The sequence below is a fragment of the Acanthochromis polyacanthus genome, chromosome 23, assembly GCF_021347895.1.
Source record: "Acanthochromis polyacanthus isolate Apoly-LR-REF ecotype Palm Island chromosome 23, KAUST_Apoly_ChrSc, whole genome shotgun sequence".
Lineage (NCBI taxonomy): Eukaryota > Metazoa > Chordata > Actinopteri > Pomacentridae > Acanthochromis > Acanthochromis polyacanthus.
Window position 1 is genome coordinate 19,415,338 of NC_067135.1, and position 15,563 is coordinate 19,430,900.

At 42.4% G+C, this 15,563-nt stretch overlaps 1 protein-coding gene across 3 annotated transcripts in view; it reads right to left on the reverse strand.

The window, feature by feature from the left end:
* Window positions 1-1,151: 1,151 nt before the first annotated feature.
* Window positions 1,152-15,563, reverse strand: part of peli3 (pellino E3 ubiquitin protein ligase family member 3) — a 38,078-nt gene continuing 23,666 nt past the window's right edge. For all 3 annotated transcript variants that reach the window (XM_051943607.1, XM_051943606.1, XM_051943605.1), the window contains exons 4-7: window positions 14,544-14,645; window positions 9,026-9,250; window positions 3,322-3,510; window positions 1,152-1,978 (exon numbers count right to left, since the gene is read on the reverse strand). In XM_051943607.1, coding sequence (XP_051799567.1) covers window positions 1,379-1,978; window positions 3,322-3,510; window positions 9,026-9,250; window positions 14,544-14,645 — 1,116 coding nt within the window. In that variant the 3' untranslated portion in view covers window positions 1,152-1,378. The remainder of the gene's footprint in view (window positions 1,979-3,321; window positions 3,511-9,025; window positions 9,251-14,543; window positions 14,646-15,563) is intronic.

A 15,563-nucleotide genomic window follows, 5' to 3' on the forward strand; every position in this document is an offset into this window, starting at 1 on the left:
AAGCCACAAAGCTTCTGGGAGAATGTCCTTTGGACAGATGAGACCAAACTGGAGCTTTTTGGTAAGGCACATCAACTCTATGTTCATAGACTCAAAAACCAAGCATACGAAGAAAAGAACACTGTCCCTACGGTGAAACATGGAGGAGGCTCAGTAATGTTTTGGGGCTGCTTTGCTGCATCTGGCACAGGGTGTCTTGAAAGTGTGCAAGGTACGATGAAATCTGAAGACTATCAAGGCATTCTGGAGAGAAATGTGCTGCCTAGTGTCAGAAAGCTTGGTCTCAGTCGCAGGTCATGGGTCTTCCAACAGGACAACCATCCAAAACACACAGCCAAAAACACCCAAGAATGGCTGAGAGAAAAGCGTTGGACTATTCTAAAGTGGCCTTCTATGAGCCCAGATCTGAATCCCATTGAACATATGTGGAAGGAGCTGAAACATGCCATTTGGAGAAGACACCCATCAAACCTGAGACAACTGGAGCTGTTTGCTCATGAGGAGTGGGCCAAAATACCCGTTGACAGCTGCAGAACGCTCATTGACAAATACAGAAATCGTTTAATTGCAGTGATTGCCTCAAAAGGTTGTGCAACAAAATATTAAGTTATGGGTACCATCATTTTTGTCCAGCCCTATTTCATTAGTTTGTTTTTTAAAATAATTATGTTAATCAACAATTCAAAAGTGATGGCTGATTTTGATTATTTAATTTTCAATAAATTTTTATTTATTGTTACTTTTGTGAGTTTCAAGTGATTTCAGTGAGAATTGTGGGTTTTTCCTTCTTTAACTGAGGGGTACCAACAATTTTGTCCACGTGTGTATAAAGCATGCTTGGATTGTGTCTGATCTATACATGTACATCAGCCTGTTGGGCTTAGTGTTTTACCTTGCATGTTAGAATTGTATTTCAAAAAGGTCTGATTAACCTCAGGTTTGGCTTCCAGCCTGTGTGTCTTGCCAATTTGGTGAGCACAGTGTATTTGGAAAAGCGATCAAAATAGGTCCAGAGCTTCATAATTACGCTACACTGGTCAACCAGCTACATAGATGAAGACCTGTAGTTCACATGAACACATGTAGACCAGCTGGAATGCTAAGATTCAGCAGGCGCTCAAAGAGGAGAACAAAAGATAACTTAAGACATATTCATTTCAACACAATTTATTTACATACTCTCCATACACCTCATAATCCATGTGAAGCCTTGGCATATACTATTGCATGTTGCTTTCAGTTCATCATGTCAACAGTCCCTTTCCTGTATTTGTCATCAGTGTGTTCACATTTCTGTTATAGCACACAGTCTTTAGTCAGCAGGCCGTCCTCTGTGATCCATCAGTACTTTCCTCTGAGTGGCTCCCAGGTCTAGGCTTCAGTCGACGGGGCCCTGGAAGATGAGTTTGATGTGGCCCTGCTCTCCTGTCAACCAGGTACCACAGAAGGGGCAGGCAGCGTGGAAGGCATGGGTGCCATGGGGTAATGGGATCTGGCTCCACCCCACGACTGTCTTTTCTGAACATACATGGCCACAGGGGCAGAACGCATGAGTGGGTGGCCCAGCATCCAGGTACAATCCGCCCTCACAGCCCAACCACAGCGGTACATAGGGGCCTACTCTCCGGCACATGGGGCACTCCCTCTCCCCGGTGCTGGCTGGTGCTGTGCCTCCAGGGCCGGCAGGACCCTTCTCCTTCCGGTAGCCCCAGTTGTGGTAGCCGTGTACGTGGCCGCAGTTGACATAAACCCAGGGCTGCTTCTTGTCTACAATCTCACGCTGGGCCAGGCTGGGGAAGGCCAGGGTATTGAAGCCCACAGGACACTGGGGCCGGGCGGCGTTCAGCTCTTGCCGAAGGGACTCCAGCTGTTTGAGGGTGGGGGTGTGGCGCAATCCAGCAGGAGTCCTCCACAGCAGGGTAGCTCCACACAGATCAATCAGAGAACCATCCTGGAGGGTATTTGACTCATTTTCAACCTTAAGAAGTGAACAGAAGGAGAGGTAGAAGGGGAAAGATAAGGAGACAGACAGCTTATTATCACAGACGGGATATACGATCTGATCTTTCTTCTTCCAGTACCCATCAAATCACTATCCTTAAAGCTGATGGTTTGTTACAGGGCATAGTGGTAGGATTTCTTAAACTTGGAACAGCTCTGTAGGGGACTGGTACACTCTGTACTATGGGATCGAGTGGCCTTCCCCTTCTATGCCACCACTTGATGGCACTGTGAGCAACTAGTTTTGGTTCAGACAGTTACAACCCATCAGGTTTACCTTGCTTCTGTCAAACTACTATCATAAGCAGCACATTTGTGTCAAATGTTTACCATTAGTACAGGTAATGAAAGAAGGATTGGAATGTACAGTATCTTCAGTAAGAGCAGTCACTAGTTTTGTTTCTATCAATTTCTTAGCTAAGAAAAAAAAAAAGCAAATTCGAGAAAATGTTGCTGAATGAAATTGGTTCTAATACCATATATATAAATATTCATGCAGACATATGAGCATCTGGTGGTTCCAACATGGATGCGTTCTTTAGTTTTCATTGCATCTCTTTTTTAAACTTAAACTCTCTATCTGCAAAATAGTTTTGGTTTATAGGATTTTGCAAAGTAAAAATAATAATGTCAACATATGAATGGTTCAAATGTGATGTCTGATTGACTTCCATCTTGCCTTGACATCATGTTGGTTCACTTTTCAGGCTGGTGAGGGCAGTGTGATGCTTTGGGCAATTTTCTACTGGGAAACCTTGGGTCCTGTCATCCATTGGGATGTTACTTTGACACATACCACCTACATAAGCATTGTTGCACACCATGTACACCCTTTCATGGACACAGTATTCTCTGATGGCTGTGGCCTCTTTCAGCAGGATAATGTGTTGTGTCAGAAAACAAAAATGGTTCAGGAATGATTTGAGGAGCACAACAACCAGTTTGAGGTGTTGGCCTCCAAATTCCCCAGATCTCAATCCAATGGAGCATCTGTGGGATGCGCTGGAAGTCTGATCCATGGAGGACGGACCTCGTAACTTACAGGACTTAAAGGATCTGCTGCTAACATCTTGGTACCAGATACCACAGCACACTTTAAGGGTCTAGTGGACAGGTCAGGCCTGGTTTGGCAGGAAAAGGGGGACCAGCACAATATTAGGCGGGTGGTCATAATGTTATGCCTGATATATGTGAATGTGGTGAAACAATATTCACAAGAAAGCTCTGCAGTTTCAAGTTTTTGAGTCAAATCAAGTTCAGCGACCTCAACACTTATCAAGCTGACATAAGAAAAATTTTCACTAGTCTCCTTCATCTTACCAGTTTTCCCCTCTGTTGGGCTGAACGGGTCTCCCTCAGGGCAAAGACATTGCCACACACTGAGATTTCCCTCCAGACGCCCGGAGCTGGCTCAGACACAAACTCTCCCGCCGGGTGCATCACCAGCACCCCGTTGGTAGTCAGGCCGTCCATCAAGCCATCCGATGTCCTCCATTTGGCAGCCCGCTCCTGAGAGACCCCCACATGGACATACACACAAAGCAGGCAGACATAAAGGTTAGAGGAATGACGGTGAGGCACAGAGGGATGATAGTGGAGGTGGATGTCAGAGGTGGCTGGTGAGAAAAACAGCCAACTTGCTTTTCTCTGCTGCTATATTTAGCTCAGTACAGAATGACTACTGTACTGACTAATGCACAGAGATGCACCCACGCCTAAGAATAAACCTTTCCCTGTGAGAAAGAAAGAATATATTATCCACACCAATCAGCTCTAACAGAATGAAACAGCAAATTTCTGGCATGTGTAGCTCATATAGCTTTTAAAGGCTAAGGCACAAAAACAAAGCCTGGAAATTTTGTTCTATAAACACTTCATTGAGACCGAGAAAATAATCACTTCACTGGATGAATTTTAGTCATGCTAGCACACTTAAACCCCAAGAAACCAAAAGCCAAGTGAAGTGAAAGAAATGAGCCTAAACTTATCACAACAGGCTAATTACTGAAAGTGAAATCATAGTCATAATATTACAGTTTTATCTAGTATAATTGCTTTATTTTTTCAGGTTTCTCTTGATAGGGATATCTTGCACCAAACATGTCACAAAAGGTGCATTTTCACCCACGTTTCACGCACGTTTCCTGAAACATTGCACAATCTATTTTTACTCATGGCTGAGGTGGAAAAGTTGCTGCATTAATAAAAGCAAAATGCGACAAACTGCATTGCAACCACACTGTATAAATAAATGATGACATGGATGAAGCATGGATGAAGCGTTCCCTGAAGCTTCTGCACCACTCTAAAGACAAAACATGGAGGACAACATTGTATGTGTAAGAAGCAGTGAAGAAAATGTAAGTTTCTTCACATTAATGCATGAAACACAGTGGAATGGCACATTTCTTGACTGTTTCAACATTTTTCTCGGTTTATGGTTTGACTAGAGCTCTTTCAATTATGTCATAAATTATGCTGTAAATAATATAATAATATTATAAAAGACAATAATATAATATGTATAATAATGTAAATAGTCTGAATAAATGCATTCAGTCAATCGTGATTTGAGATGACAGTTTAACTCCTTTTTAGAAACCAAACTTTGCTTTGCTGTAGAAACTAGTACAGTGTTGGTCAGAAGTGCGAGGGTTAGGACTGGATTTAAAAAAAATCTTTGTTCACATCTAAATAAGAGCATGGCAATTGGCTAAATTACTTTCCCAAATCTTTTGCCTTCTGATATGAAACTGGGAAGGCTGATTTCACTCCGTATGTAAATACAATGAGCATTACTTAAAATAATAAATAGTATCAAACTATGACCCTGTTATGATGAAAATCTCAAGGACTTTTCCTTCAAGGTCTTCCCACTAATGATCATTATCAGTGACTCAATGGCACAATAACAATCTTATCCGTATCACATCCATAGTACAGTTTAAAGGTGACCCATGCAGCCTAATTGTTAAAAAAGGACGTGTTTTGTTCCATATATCAGTCTAAATGTGGTTCTGATGACTGGGGGAGTTATACAAGCTTCAGTCGTGATGTGAATGTTTTTGTGTTTGGTATGTGTGTGCTGCTGACGTTATCTCTCTGCTGGCCTAGTTGTCGGGGGTCCTGATGAATCTTGCATGGGATGAAGTCATGCTGTCATGAAAGAGGATTATTATTGGTTTGCATGGGTCTGTGCACCTTGATGTCACGTTTCAGATCGCCCCACCCCAAAGGCTTCTGCTGTGGTTCCTGAGACTTTACATTTCAGAATAGAACAAAGACAAGTCTGCTAACTAAAGAAGGAAAATTTAAAGTGCAGTGCAGTGCTTCTCTGCATGTTACAATATGGTATATGTGTACATAGACACATTTCACACATATGCACTACGCAACATGATGCAAATTTTTGACAACCTCCTTCATGTGTTTGGTTACAAACAAGGAAAACTAAAAAAGCAGTGTAAATACAGGATAATTTTCACTCTTCAAGCAAATGTGCAGTTGATTCATTTGTGTTGTGGGAATCCATACAGGGAGTTGGGCTAAATGTATGATGCATGAATCCTCGTATTCACAATGATATGCAACCTTAAAGCCCTACTGGTTAAATTTGAATTAGACATACAGTCAAAGAGAGCCCAGATGTGTAATGACATAATTGATAGATGGAATAGATGACACCCAGAGCATCTTCTTCTTTTCCTTTTGGCTTTTCCCTTTAGCAGTCGCCACAGCAAGCCATCTGCTTCCATCTAACCTTATTCTCTGCATCCTCATCTCTCAACTACCAACTACCTTCATGTCTTCTTTCACTATATCTATAAACCTCCTCTTTGGTCTTCCTCTAGGCCTCCTGCCTTGCAGTTCAAAGCTCAGCATCCTTCTACCAATATATTCACTATCCCTCCTCTGTACATGTCCAAACCATCTTAGTCTGGCCTCTCAGACTTTATCTGTTTATTTTTATCCACCCTGTTAACTCACAAAGAGAACCTCAACATTTTAATCTCTGCTACCTCCAGTTCTGCCTCCTGTCTTTTCCTCACTGTCACTGTCTCTAAAACATACAACATCTCTGGCCTCACCACCATTTTGTACACTCTTCCTTTCATTCTTGCTGATGCTCTTTTATCACACATCACACTTTTCTCCATCTGTTCCAACCTGCTTGCACACGATTCTTCCACTCTCTCCATTGCCCTAGACTGTTGACCCTAAGTTCTTTAAATTATCCACCTTCTTTATCTCTACTCCCTGTAACTTCACCCTTACACTTGGGTCCCTCTCATTCACACACATGTATCATGTCTTGCTGGGACTAACCTTCATTCTTCTCTTTTCCAGGGCAAACCTCCACCTCTCTAGATTTTCTTCCACCTGCTACCTGCTCTCACCACTGCTCACAAATGCTCACTTTGATCTTTAGTCTAACTTATACTACTCTTTCCCATAACTTTATTGTATGGCTCATCAACTTTGCATGGGTCTGTTTATGCCTCTGTAGTTGCCACAACTCTTCAAATCTCCCTTGTTAAAAATTGGCACCAGCACAATTCTCCTCCAGTTCTCAGGCATCTCCTCACTCTCTGAGCAACCTAATCAGAAACTCTACTGCCACCTCTCCTACACACATGCCATACCATCACAGGTAGGACCAAGCCTTTCCACTCTTTGTCCTCCTTATTATCCTCCTCATTTTATCCTTACTAATCTTTGCTACTTCCTGGTCTATAATAGTCACCTCTTCCAGTCTTCATTCTCTCTTATTTTCCTCATTCATCAACTCTTCAAAGTACTCTTTCCATCTTCCCATTGAACTTCTGACACCTGTCAATACATGTCCATCTCTATCCTTAATCATCCTAACCTGCCTCACATCCTTCCCATCTCTAAATCTCTCTTGCCAACCTGTATAAATCAGTCCCTCCCTCCTTAGGTCTTCGGCATCTTGTCTTGTGTTTATGCAACGAAGTGAAGCATGACATCAGAGTCTGCAGCCACCCAGCCATTCGGGTGGTGGTAACAAACACGAATGGATGAGCCGAGATGAGGCGAACACAGCGGGATGAGCCAAAGTGGGCCGAAGGCGAAGGGAAGAGACGAGCTCCGAATATTCCTATTTTCTTCTGGGGGGAGGAGGGGGTGATCACATAGACATATGTGTATATGTCATAGACATATGTGTATATGTTTATGTGATCACACGATGGGATGAGCCGATGTGGGCCGAAGGCGGAGGGAAGACAGTAACGCGGGGGGTTGTGGGCCGAATATTCGGATACCAAAATTTATATCCGGATACCACCGTAGCGAACGAATATTCAGATATTCGGGAAATTCGGGTCCAGCTCCACTTATCACTCTGACACTATGTTTTACCTCCACAACATTCCTTACAAGCTCCTCCCTCAAGATAACTCTTGCTCCATTCCTCTTCCTATCCATGCCATGATAAAACAGCTTGAACAATGCTCCTAAACTTCTAGGCTTGCAACATTTCCACCTGGTCTCCTGAACACACAGCATATCCACCTTCCTCCTCTGCATCATGCCAACCAACTCTCTAGTTTTTCCTGTCACAGTCCCAACATTCAATGTCTCTAATCTCAGTCCTAGACTCTTGACTTTCCTCTCTCTGCCCACGAACACACCTTTCTCCTCTCCTTCTTCAACCCAAAGTAGCCCAATTTCCACTGTCACCCTGTGGGTCAACAGCACTGATTGCAGTCGTTGTTAACCCAGGCCTCGACCGATCCAGTATGGAAGTCAGAGGATGGATTCACAGACTTAATTTGCCATAGGTTTTTACATCGGATGCCCTTCCTGACACAACCCTCTGCATTTATCCGGACTTGGGACTGGCACAAGGAGGACACTGGCTTTTGCTCTATTGAGGCTGCATTAGCCAGATCATGTGAAGTAGCACAGAAGGTGGAATATTGAAGTATTGTCTTCTGCCCATTCCAAATATGAACACATACCACTTGAACGTCACATAACCCAATCACTGCAACGCTAAGTGTCTTGAACTGGCAATAACACTCATCATCTTCTAGATAAAAATGGTAAATAACACTTCGCTATCAGGCTAGCTTATAATGAAGTTTCTTTTTTCTTATTCTCATTTTTTCCTAAATGGCTATGATAGTATTTTACTCAAAGTAAATGCTGAGATCTTGGAGTGTGGCACTAAAAATAGATCCATCAGGGCAAGCAATAGGCAACAAGTTGCAAACTAGATGACAAGTTAGTCATGTTGTCTTGTCTTTACACAGTGTAAGCAAACCCCTCCAACATGAACCCATTCTATCTGATCACTAAAATGATCGCTCAATCTTGAAGATAAACTACTGATATTAGACATATTCGTTATTTTGTTATGTATTTTTATCATGTGTATATGCTTTTTAAATTTATTGTTTCATTTCTATTTCAGATGGTGAACAAAGTTTGTCCACTAAAGTCACTTTCTTTATCAGGAAAACTCCTCCACAGTGGAGCCAGCAGCAATACTGCTTTCCTTTTCAGCCAAGTCAAGCCATAAATACACTAATTAGGCGAAAATAGAAAAGTATGAAGCACTTGATCACACTAAGCACCACATATACAGTGTTTATGTGTACAGCGTTTCTATAATGATTTAGAATATGTTGTCTGTTTACTGACCAGTGATATAACCACACTTGTGTTTCTCTACACCATAGCATATCATAGGGAGAAACATGCAACCAGAAGCAGTTTGTAAGTGCCAAAGTACTTTCATAACACAGGAGTAACATCACAAGGAAGCATCCTCTGTAGGGAAGACACATATGTACTCTTGCACGTGCACACATGCACGAACGCACAAAAGTGAACACTGTGTCCTCCAGCCAGGTCCCATGCACTACAACACTAATTCTCACAGCTATGATGTCACACGTGGGTGGCACAACCCTGCTGTCGCTCTCACCATGGTTGCTACGGTTACCAGTCCCTATGTACTTTACCAACAGAAGACTGGGAAAGAGAGAACACTCACCCCGAGGAAGATGTTCTTAGAGGAGTCGAAGCCAGCGGCATAGATGCGGGCTGTGTAGGGAGCACTGCGTTCACACATGATGCGGCAGGCGTAGCGGGAGATGGTACTCTGGGCTGACTGGCCTGCACCTCCACCCTCCCCCGCTGCACCACCGCCCTGACCACCACTGCTGCCTGCCGTGTCCGTCACCACAAAGTCAATCATGCTCTCTGTGGAACGGCCAATCTGAGAGAACCAAGACAGAGAGAGATCAGTCACGATCATATAGCCAAGCTACAATCTTACCGTGCATTTGTCAGAGGGCAGTGGGTGGCATAGTTGTGTGTGAGCGTTTGTGTGTTGAGTGTGTCAGCCAATGTTAACACATAAAAAAGCCCTCTGAAGAGGAGGAAGGGCAATAGATTCTGTCAGCTAGTCAATCCCCAATGTAGATTTGCATAGCTGCTTGTTCAGGCTGTGACAGGTTATATAAACAGTTGCAAGGATGCTCCGGTTAGGAGGTCGATAGCACTGTCGTAGGGTCGGCGCGGGGGTAAGGTGAAGGCTTGGTCTGTACTGAACATCTGGATGAGGTCATGATACTGCTGGAGCACTTGAGCCAGGTTGATGGGTGGTGCCAGAACATTCTGCAGCAGCGGCCAGGGCTGAGCAGAGGCAGATGACATGGCAATCAGAGATCCCAGATATCAGTACTTCCAGGGTCCAGTCAATGTGCATTTCTTTAGCCATGAGTACCCAAGAACCAGGGGAGAGTTGGATTAGTGAATGGGGTGGAACAAGATAATTTTTTAATGATTGCCAGTCAATACAAGGGAAAGCTGAACAGTCCTTCTGGTGACCTGGGCCAGGTGTAGACCGTTGAGTGCATGTGCTTCCAGAGGTGACGACAAGGGCTCGGTGAAAACGTTCCTCTGAGGAGAGGAGGTGAAGGGCATGGCAGGGTTCACAGGGTTCTGTGTTATGATCTTCTACATGGTCCTCCTACGTAATATTACAATAAAATTTGAGACATGGCTTGGCATCCTTTGAAAGATTTGTCCTATGACAGCATCCACCTGTCACACAGTGGCTAAATTTAACCCTTAATATAATCTAAAATGGTGTGTAACATTAAAAAAAAAAAATCGCCATCTGTACAGTTTGAATAAGGAAATGAGCTGTAGAGACCAAAAGGTTTGGGATTTTCTTTGTAGCATTGTAAATATGTCTATTTCTACTGTAAAGCTGGGCATTTTAACTTAGGGGTCTGTGGGGGATGACTACTTTTGGAGTCACCCTCAAATGAGGAACTGTTCGCGGTGCTGGCTTAATATTTTAGGCCAGGGGTCGGAAACCTTGAACGCTCAAAGAGTCATTTCGACCCGTTTCCCACAGAAAAGAAAACGCCTGGAGCCGCAAAATCCTTTTGGCATTTAAAATCAAGACAACACTGCATTTATCGCTTTTTTACCTCTATGCCCTTGTTAATCAGTCGTGATTAATTCATTACAAAGCCTCTAATTAAATACATTCATTTTTTAATTATGTCCTTCCACTAATATTTATCTTACTTGGTTAATGTCATTTTTGCTCCTGGACCTCATATGTTACATGTTAGCTGGAAATCAATATTTTGCGAATGTCTATTTAACTTGTAAAATCTATTTATCTTAAGCTAATAACTTTTCTCCGGTAAGTCGCTGCCCTATTTTCCAAGATGACACTCCTCTGACTCTCTGACCTGCTGCCTGGAAATGACATTGAGCCGTGTTCTTGCGAGTAACGTGTCTTTCTTGGAGTGGAGCTTTAATATACAGGCTTGCCATTCTTGAGTACAAAACGATGTGAAACTACAGGCGTTGCTTCTCCAGGAGTAAAACAAAAAAAAAGACATGAAACGTGTGGGAATTGGAAGGTCCGAGTCGTCTCTCTGCATCCCAGCAGCACATCCGGTGGAGTGACACGGCAAAATAAGAGCGGTAATTTCACAATATAACTCTCTATATTAAAATGCATTGAAACGCACCTGAAAGGCAGAACAATTTATTTTCCAAAGTTACAGGGAGCCACAACAGAGGGCTGAAAGAGCCGCGGGTTGCCGACCCCTGTTTTAGGCCAACATGTTGCTACTTGCATTTCAGTCACTTGTAAAAATTTGAATAGTCCACACTGAGAGTATCTACAACAAAAATTACAGAATTTTGTTATTGGTACTACTGTCTATAAAGAAGAAGGTCCTTGTGAAATTTGCAGACCCTGCTCCATGGGTTATCCAGAGTTACAGGGATTTTGTTGCTGAAAAGATAGATGTGGTGTTTAAATTTGAAAATGCAATTTCTAATCATCTTTAATGTATTACTGGGGGAGTAAAAATGTCAGCAACAGATACTTGAATATCAGTAAAGATAAGAGAGACACGTGTTTTGTAATGCAACCTGGCCGTTAACACAGCAAGCAGAGGCAGACAGACACATATGGATAGAGCTGAGTGGAGCCCTGTTGAGTCTGTGTGCTGAAATCACGCCTTTTTGTCGATCTCCTTCAGAGAAGGTGGTAAGAAAACAACTGTGAACTGCTGAGAGCAGACAGGTCTGACTCATCTTCTTTCATATATTTTTACCTCCCCTGTCTTCATGACAAGGCATTCTTGAGTTGTGCTAAAATATTTTCTCTGTACCCATTGAGAGGTGTACCTGTGTATTATTTTGTTCTTTGACTCTGCAGAGCTGACAGGCGAACTTACTATTTGACAAAATATATACATTTAAAAGATGCCTTAAAGGAAAAGGCCAGTATTTTAGTATGCTATCTTTCAGTAGAATAACACGTTCTGAAAAGATCAATCAGGAAGTGGCTAGGTAAGCTTTGATCAGGAGAAAGAGCAGCCTGGTTTAAAAAATATAGCTACACTGAAATCTTTCTAATTCTTCTCCTATTATTTGTAATATTTCTAAACAGTATCTCATTTGTTTTATCTGTGTAAAAAATACAGTTGGGCAAAAAAGTATTTAGTCAGCCACCAATTGTGCAAGTTCTCCCACTTAAAATGATGACAGAGGTCTGTAATTTTCATCATAGGGACACTTCAACTGTGAGAGACAGAATATGGGGGGAAAAAAATCCAGGAAATCACATTGTAGGATTTGTAAATCATGGTGGAAAATAAGTATTTGGTCACCTACAAACAAGCAAGATCTCTGGCTCTCACAGACCTGTAACTTCTTTAAGAAGCTCTTCTGTCCTCCACTCGTTAGCTGTATTGATGGCACCTGTTTGAACTCGTTATCTGTATAACAGACACCTGTCCACAGCCTCAAACAGTCAGACTCCAAACTCCACCATGACCAAGACCAAAGAGCTGTCAAAGGACACCAGGAACAAAAGTGTAGACCTGCACCAGGCTGAGAAAAGTGAATCTACAATAGACAAGCAGCTTGGTGTGAATAAATCAACTGTGGGAGCAATTATTAGAAGATGGAAGATGTACAAGACCACTGATAATCTCCCTCGATCTGGGGCTCCACACAACATCTCATCCTGTGGGGTCAAAATGATCATGAGAACGGTGAGCAAAAATCCCAGAACTACACAGGGGGACCTGGTGAATGATCTGCAGAGAGCTGGGACCAAAGTAACAAAGGCTACCATCAGTAACACACTACGCCGACAGGGAATCAAATCCTGCAGTGCCAGACGTGTCCCCCTGCTTAAGCCAGCACATGTCCAGGCCCGTCTGAAGTTTTCCAGACAGCATATGGATGATCCAGAAGAGGATTGGGAGAATGTCATGTGGTCAGATGAAACCAAAATAGAACTTTTTGGTATCAACTCAACTCGTCGAGATTGGAGGAAGAAGAATGCTGAGTTGCATCCCAAGAACACCATACCTACTGTGAAGCATGGGGGCGGAAACATCATGCTTTGGGGCTGTTTTTCTGCAAAGGGGACAGGACGACTGATCTGTGTTAAGGAAAGAATGAATGGGGCCATGTATCGTGAGATTTTGAGCCAAAACTTCCTTCCATCAGTGAGAGCATTGAAGATGAAACGTGGCTGGGTCTTCCAGCATGACGATGATCCCAAACACACAAAGGAGTGGCTCCATAAGAAGCATTTCAAAGTCCTGGAGTGGCCTAGCCAGTCTCCAGACCTCAACCCCATAGAAAATCTGTGGAAGGAGTTGAAAGTCCGTGTTGCCCGGCGACAGCCCCAAAACATCACTGCTTTAGAGGAGATCTGCATGGAGGAATGGGCCAAAATACCAGCTAAAGTGTGTGCAAACCTGGTGAAGAACTACCGTAAATGTTTGATCTCTGTCATTGACAACAAAGGTTACATTAAAAAGTACTGATTTGGACTTTTGTTATTGACCAAATTCTTTTATTCCACCATAAGTTACAAATAAATTCTTTAAAAATCCTACAATGTGATTTCCTGGATTTTTTTTCCATATTCTGTCTCTTACAGTTGAAGTGTCCCTCTGATGAAAATTACAGACCTCTGTCATCATTTTAAGTGGGAGAACTTGCACAATTGGTGGCTGACTAAATACTTTTTTGCCCCACTGTAAATGTAATAATTGCTCTTGTTTTCAAAAACAAGTTTACTGGCTGGTATGCTAGTTAAATTAGCGCTATCCCTGGATACAATGGACCTTTAAAAACTATCTAGATTGAGTAATACCTGAGAGATGAACGCGACATTAGGCCTTTTTTGACTGCAGGAATTTGAAAGCTGTTTTAGGGCAACCTGAACCTTTGGAGTATGTTCTGATGGCAAGAAGCATCCTTGAAAAACCTCTTTCAGGGCCCTTTTTGGGGGAGAAGAAATGATCTACTTCAGGCTAAGTACTTCTGAGCATCCCTAAAAAGCTGTTCAAACCTGATTGGTTAAACAGCTGGACAACTAGTACCAAATTTTAGTCTGTCTCTATGTCCTTGTCAGATAGCAGTCTTCTACTCTGTAACATTTCCATTTGCAATTCAATTCAATTAGTTCAATTCAATTCAGTTTTATTTATATAGCGCCAATTACAATTCAGATTGTCTCAAGACGCTTTACAGAACCCATATGCCTGAACCCCCAATGTAACATAACAAACCTCCATTATTTTATGTCCAATTGGCTAATAAAACTGGAGTTGCATCCAGTTAGTGTTATCTGTTGCATCAAAACTACCAAATCCTGCAATAATGTAAACAGAAAGGCTAGAAGGGTTGATTATGAAGCTGTTTCTGTAAACTGCCTACATTTCATTACTTTCAGTTAATGTTCTTAGGATGACAACTTTTTAGTTTTCCTAATCACAGTAAAGTTTGTGCTGAATTCGCAGAGGCCATGGCAAAAGGTGTTGTCCTTTCTGTTGTTTACGATATGTTTTCATGGTGTTTTTACATGATTTCCTGCATCTTTTTTGCCTTTCAATGTCTTATTTCTACAGTAGGTCACACAGCTAAAATGTTGAGTTGGCTTGTGTGTGTGTGTGTGTGTGTGTGTGTGTGTGTGTGTGTGTGTGTGTTGCACGAGTGCAGACACTGACCTGAAACATATCTGTGTTGGTGTCATGGGTGTACTCCACAATGACAGAGTGGCTCCGTGACAGTGTGTAGGAGATGCTGTGCTGGCTTTTGTTGCTGAGTGCCTGCCAATGGAAAATATATTATCCAGGTCACATGGCAAGGAGAGCTGAAGGTCTGGCCTCTAGGAAAATCTACCAAGAGGACATTTCCTGTTCGAGAGGAACAACTGTGCATGTAATTTACAGTGGCTGCTGTAATTGTATTTGCTGACTTACTGTTACGATGGAGAGTGAGCATCTAATGTGTGACAGCAATATGCAAGTGATAATTCAAAGCAAACATTGATCAGCCACTACATTAATACCACCTGTGTAATACTGTGTCAATGCCCTTGTGCTGCCAATACAGCTCTGACCCGTCGAGGCATGGATTCCACATACCTCTGAAGATGTTCTGTGGCATCCGGCAACAAGATCCTTTAAGTCCTGGAAGTTTTGAGGTGGAGCCTTCAATGATTGGATTTGTTTTTTCCGGCACATTACATAGATGCTTGCTGGGATTAAAGATCTGTTGCTCTTTCTTGGGCCACTTTTTGTAGGTATTAACCACTGTATGCTGGGAATGCCCAACAAGTCCTGCTACACTGGAAACGCTGTGAGCTAGTTGTTTTGCCATCACAGTTTTATTAGGAATGTTGCCTAACATGGCCTGCCATTTGACAAGTGCCACTGTAATGAAATAATCTACGTCAGTCACTTTATCTGCCAGTGGTTTTAACGCTGTGGCTGATCTGTGAATATGCAGTGCAGAGCATTTGCGGTATACACATATGATTGAAAGAAGAACATAGCACATTTTGAAGGAAGTTGGAGCAGTGTTTACACCTTTGGAGCGTATTAACACACTTACATAACTTTGCCATTTACAAATTAATTAATAAATAAAACACCCATGTCAACACAACGCTAACATGCAAAAACTGCTAAAAAAATACTTTGATGGTTCAGTAGAGCAGAATCTTCAAGCATTTCATTCCTTTT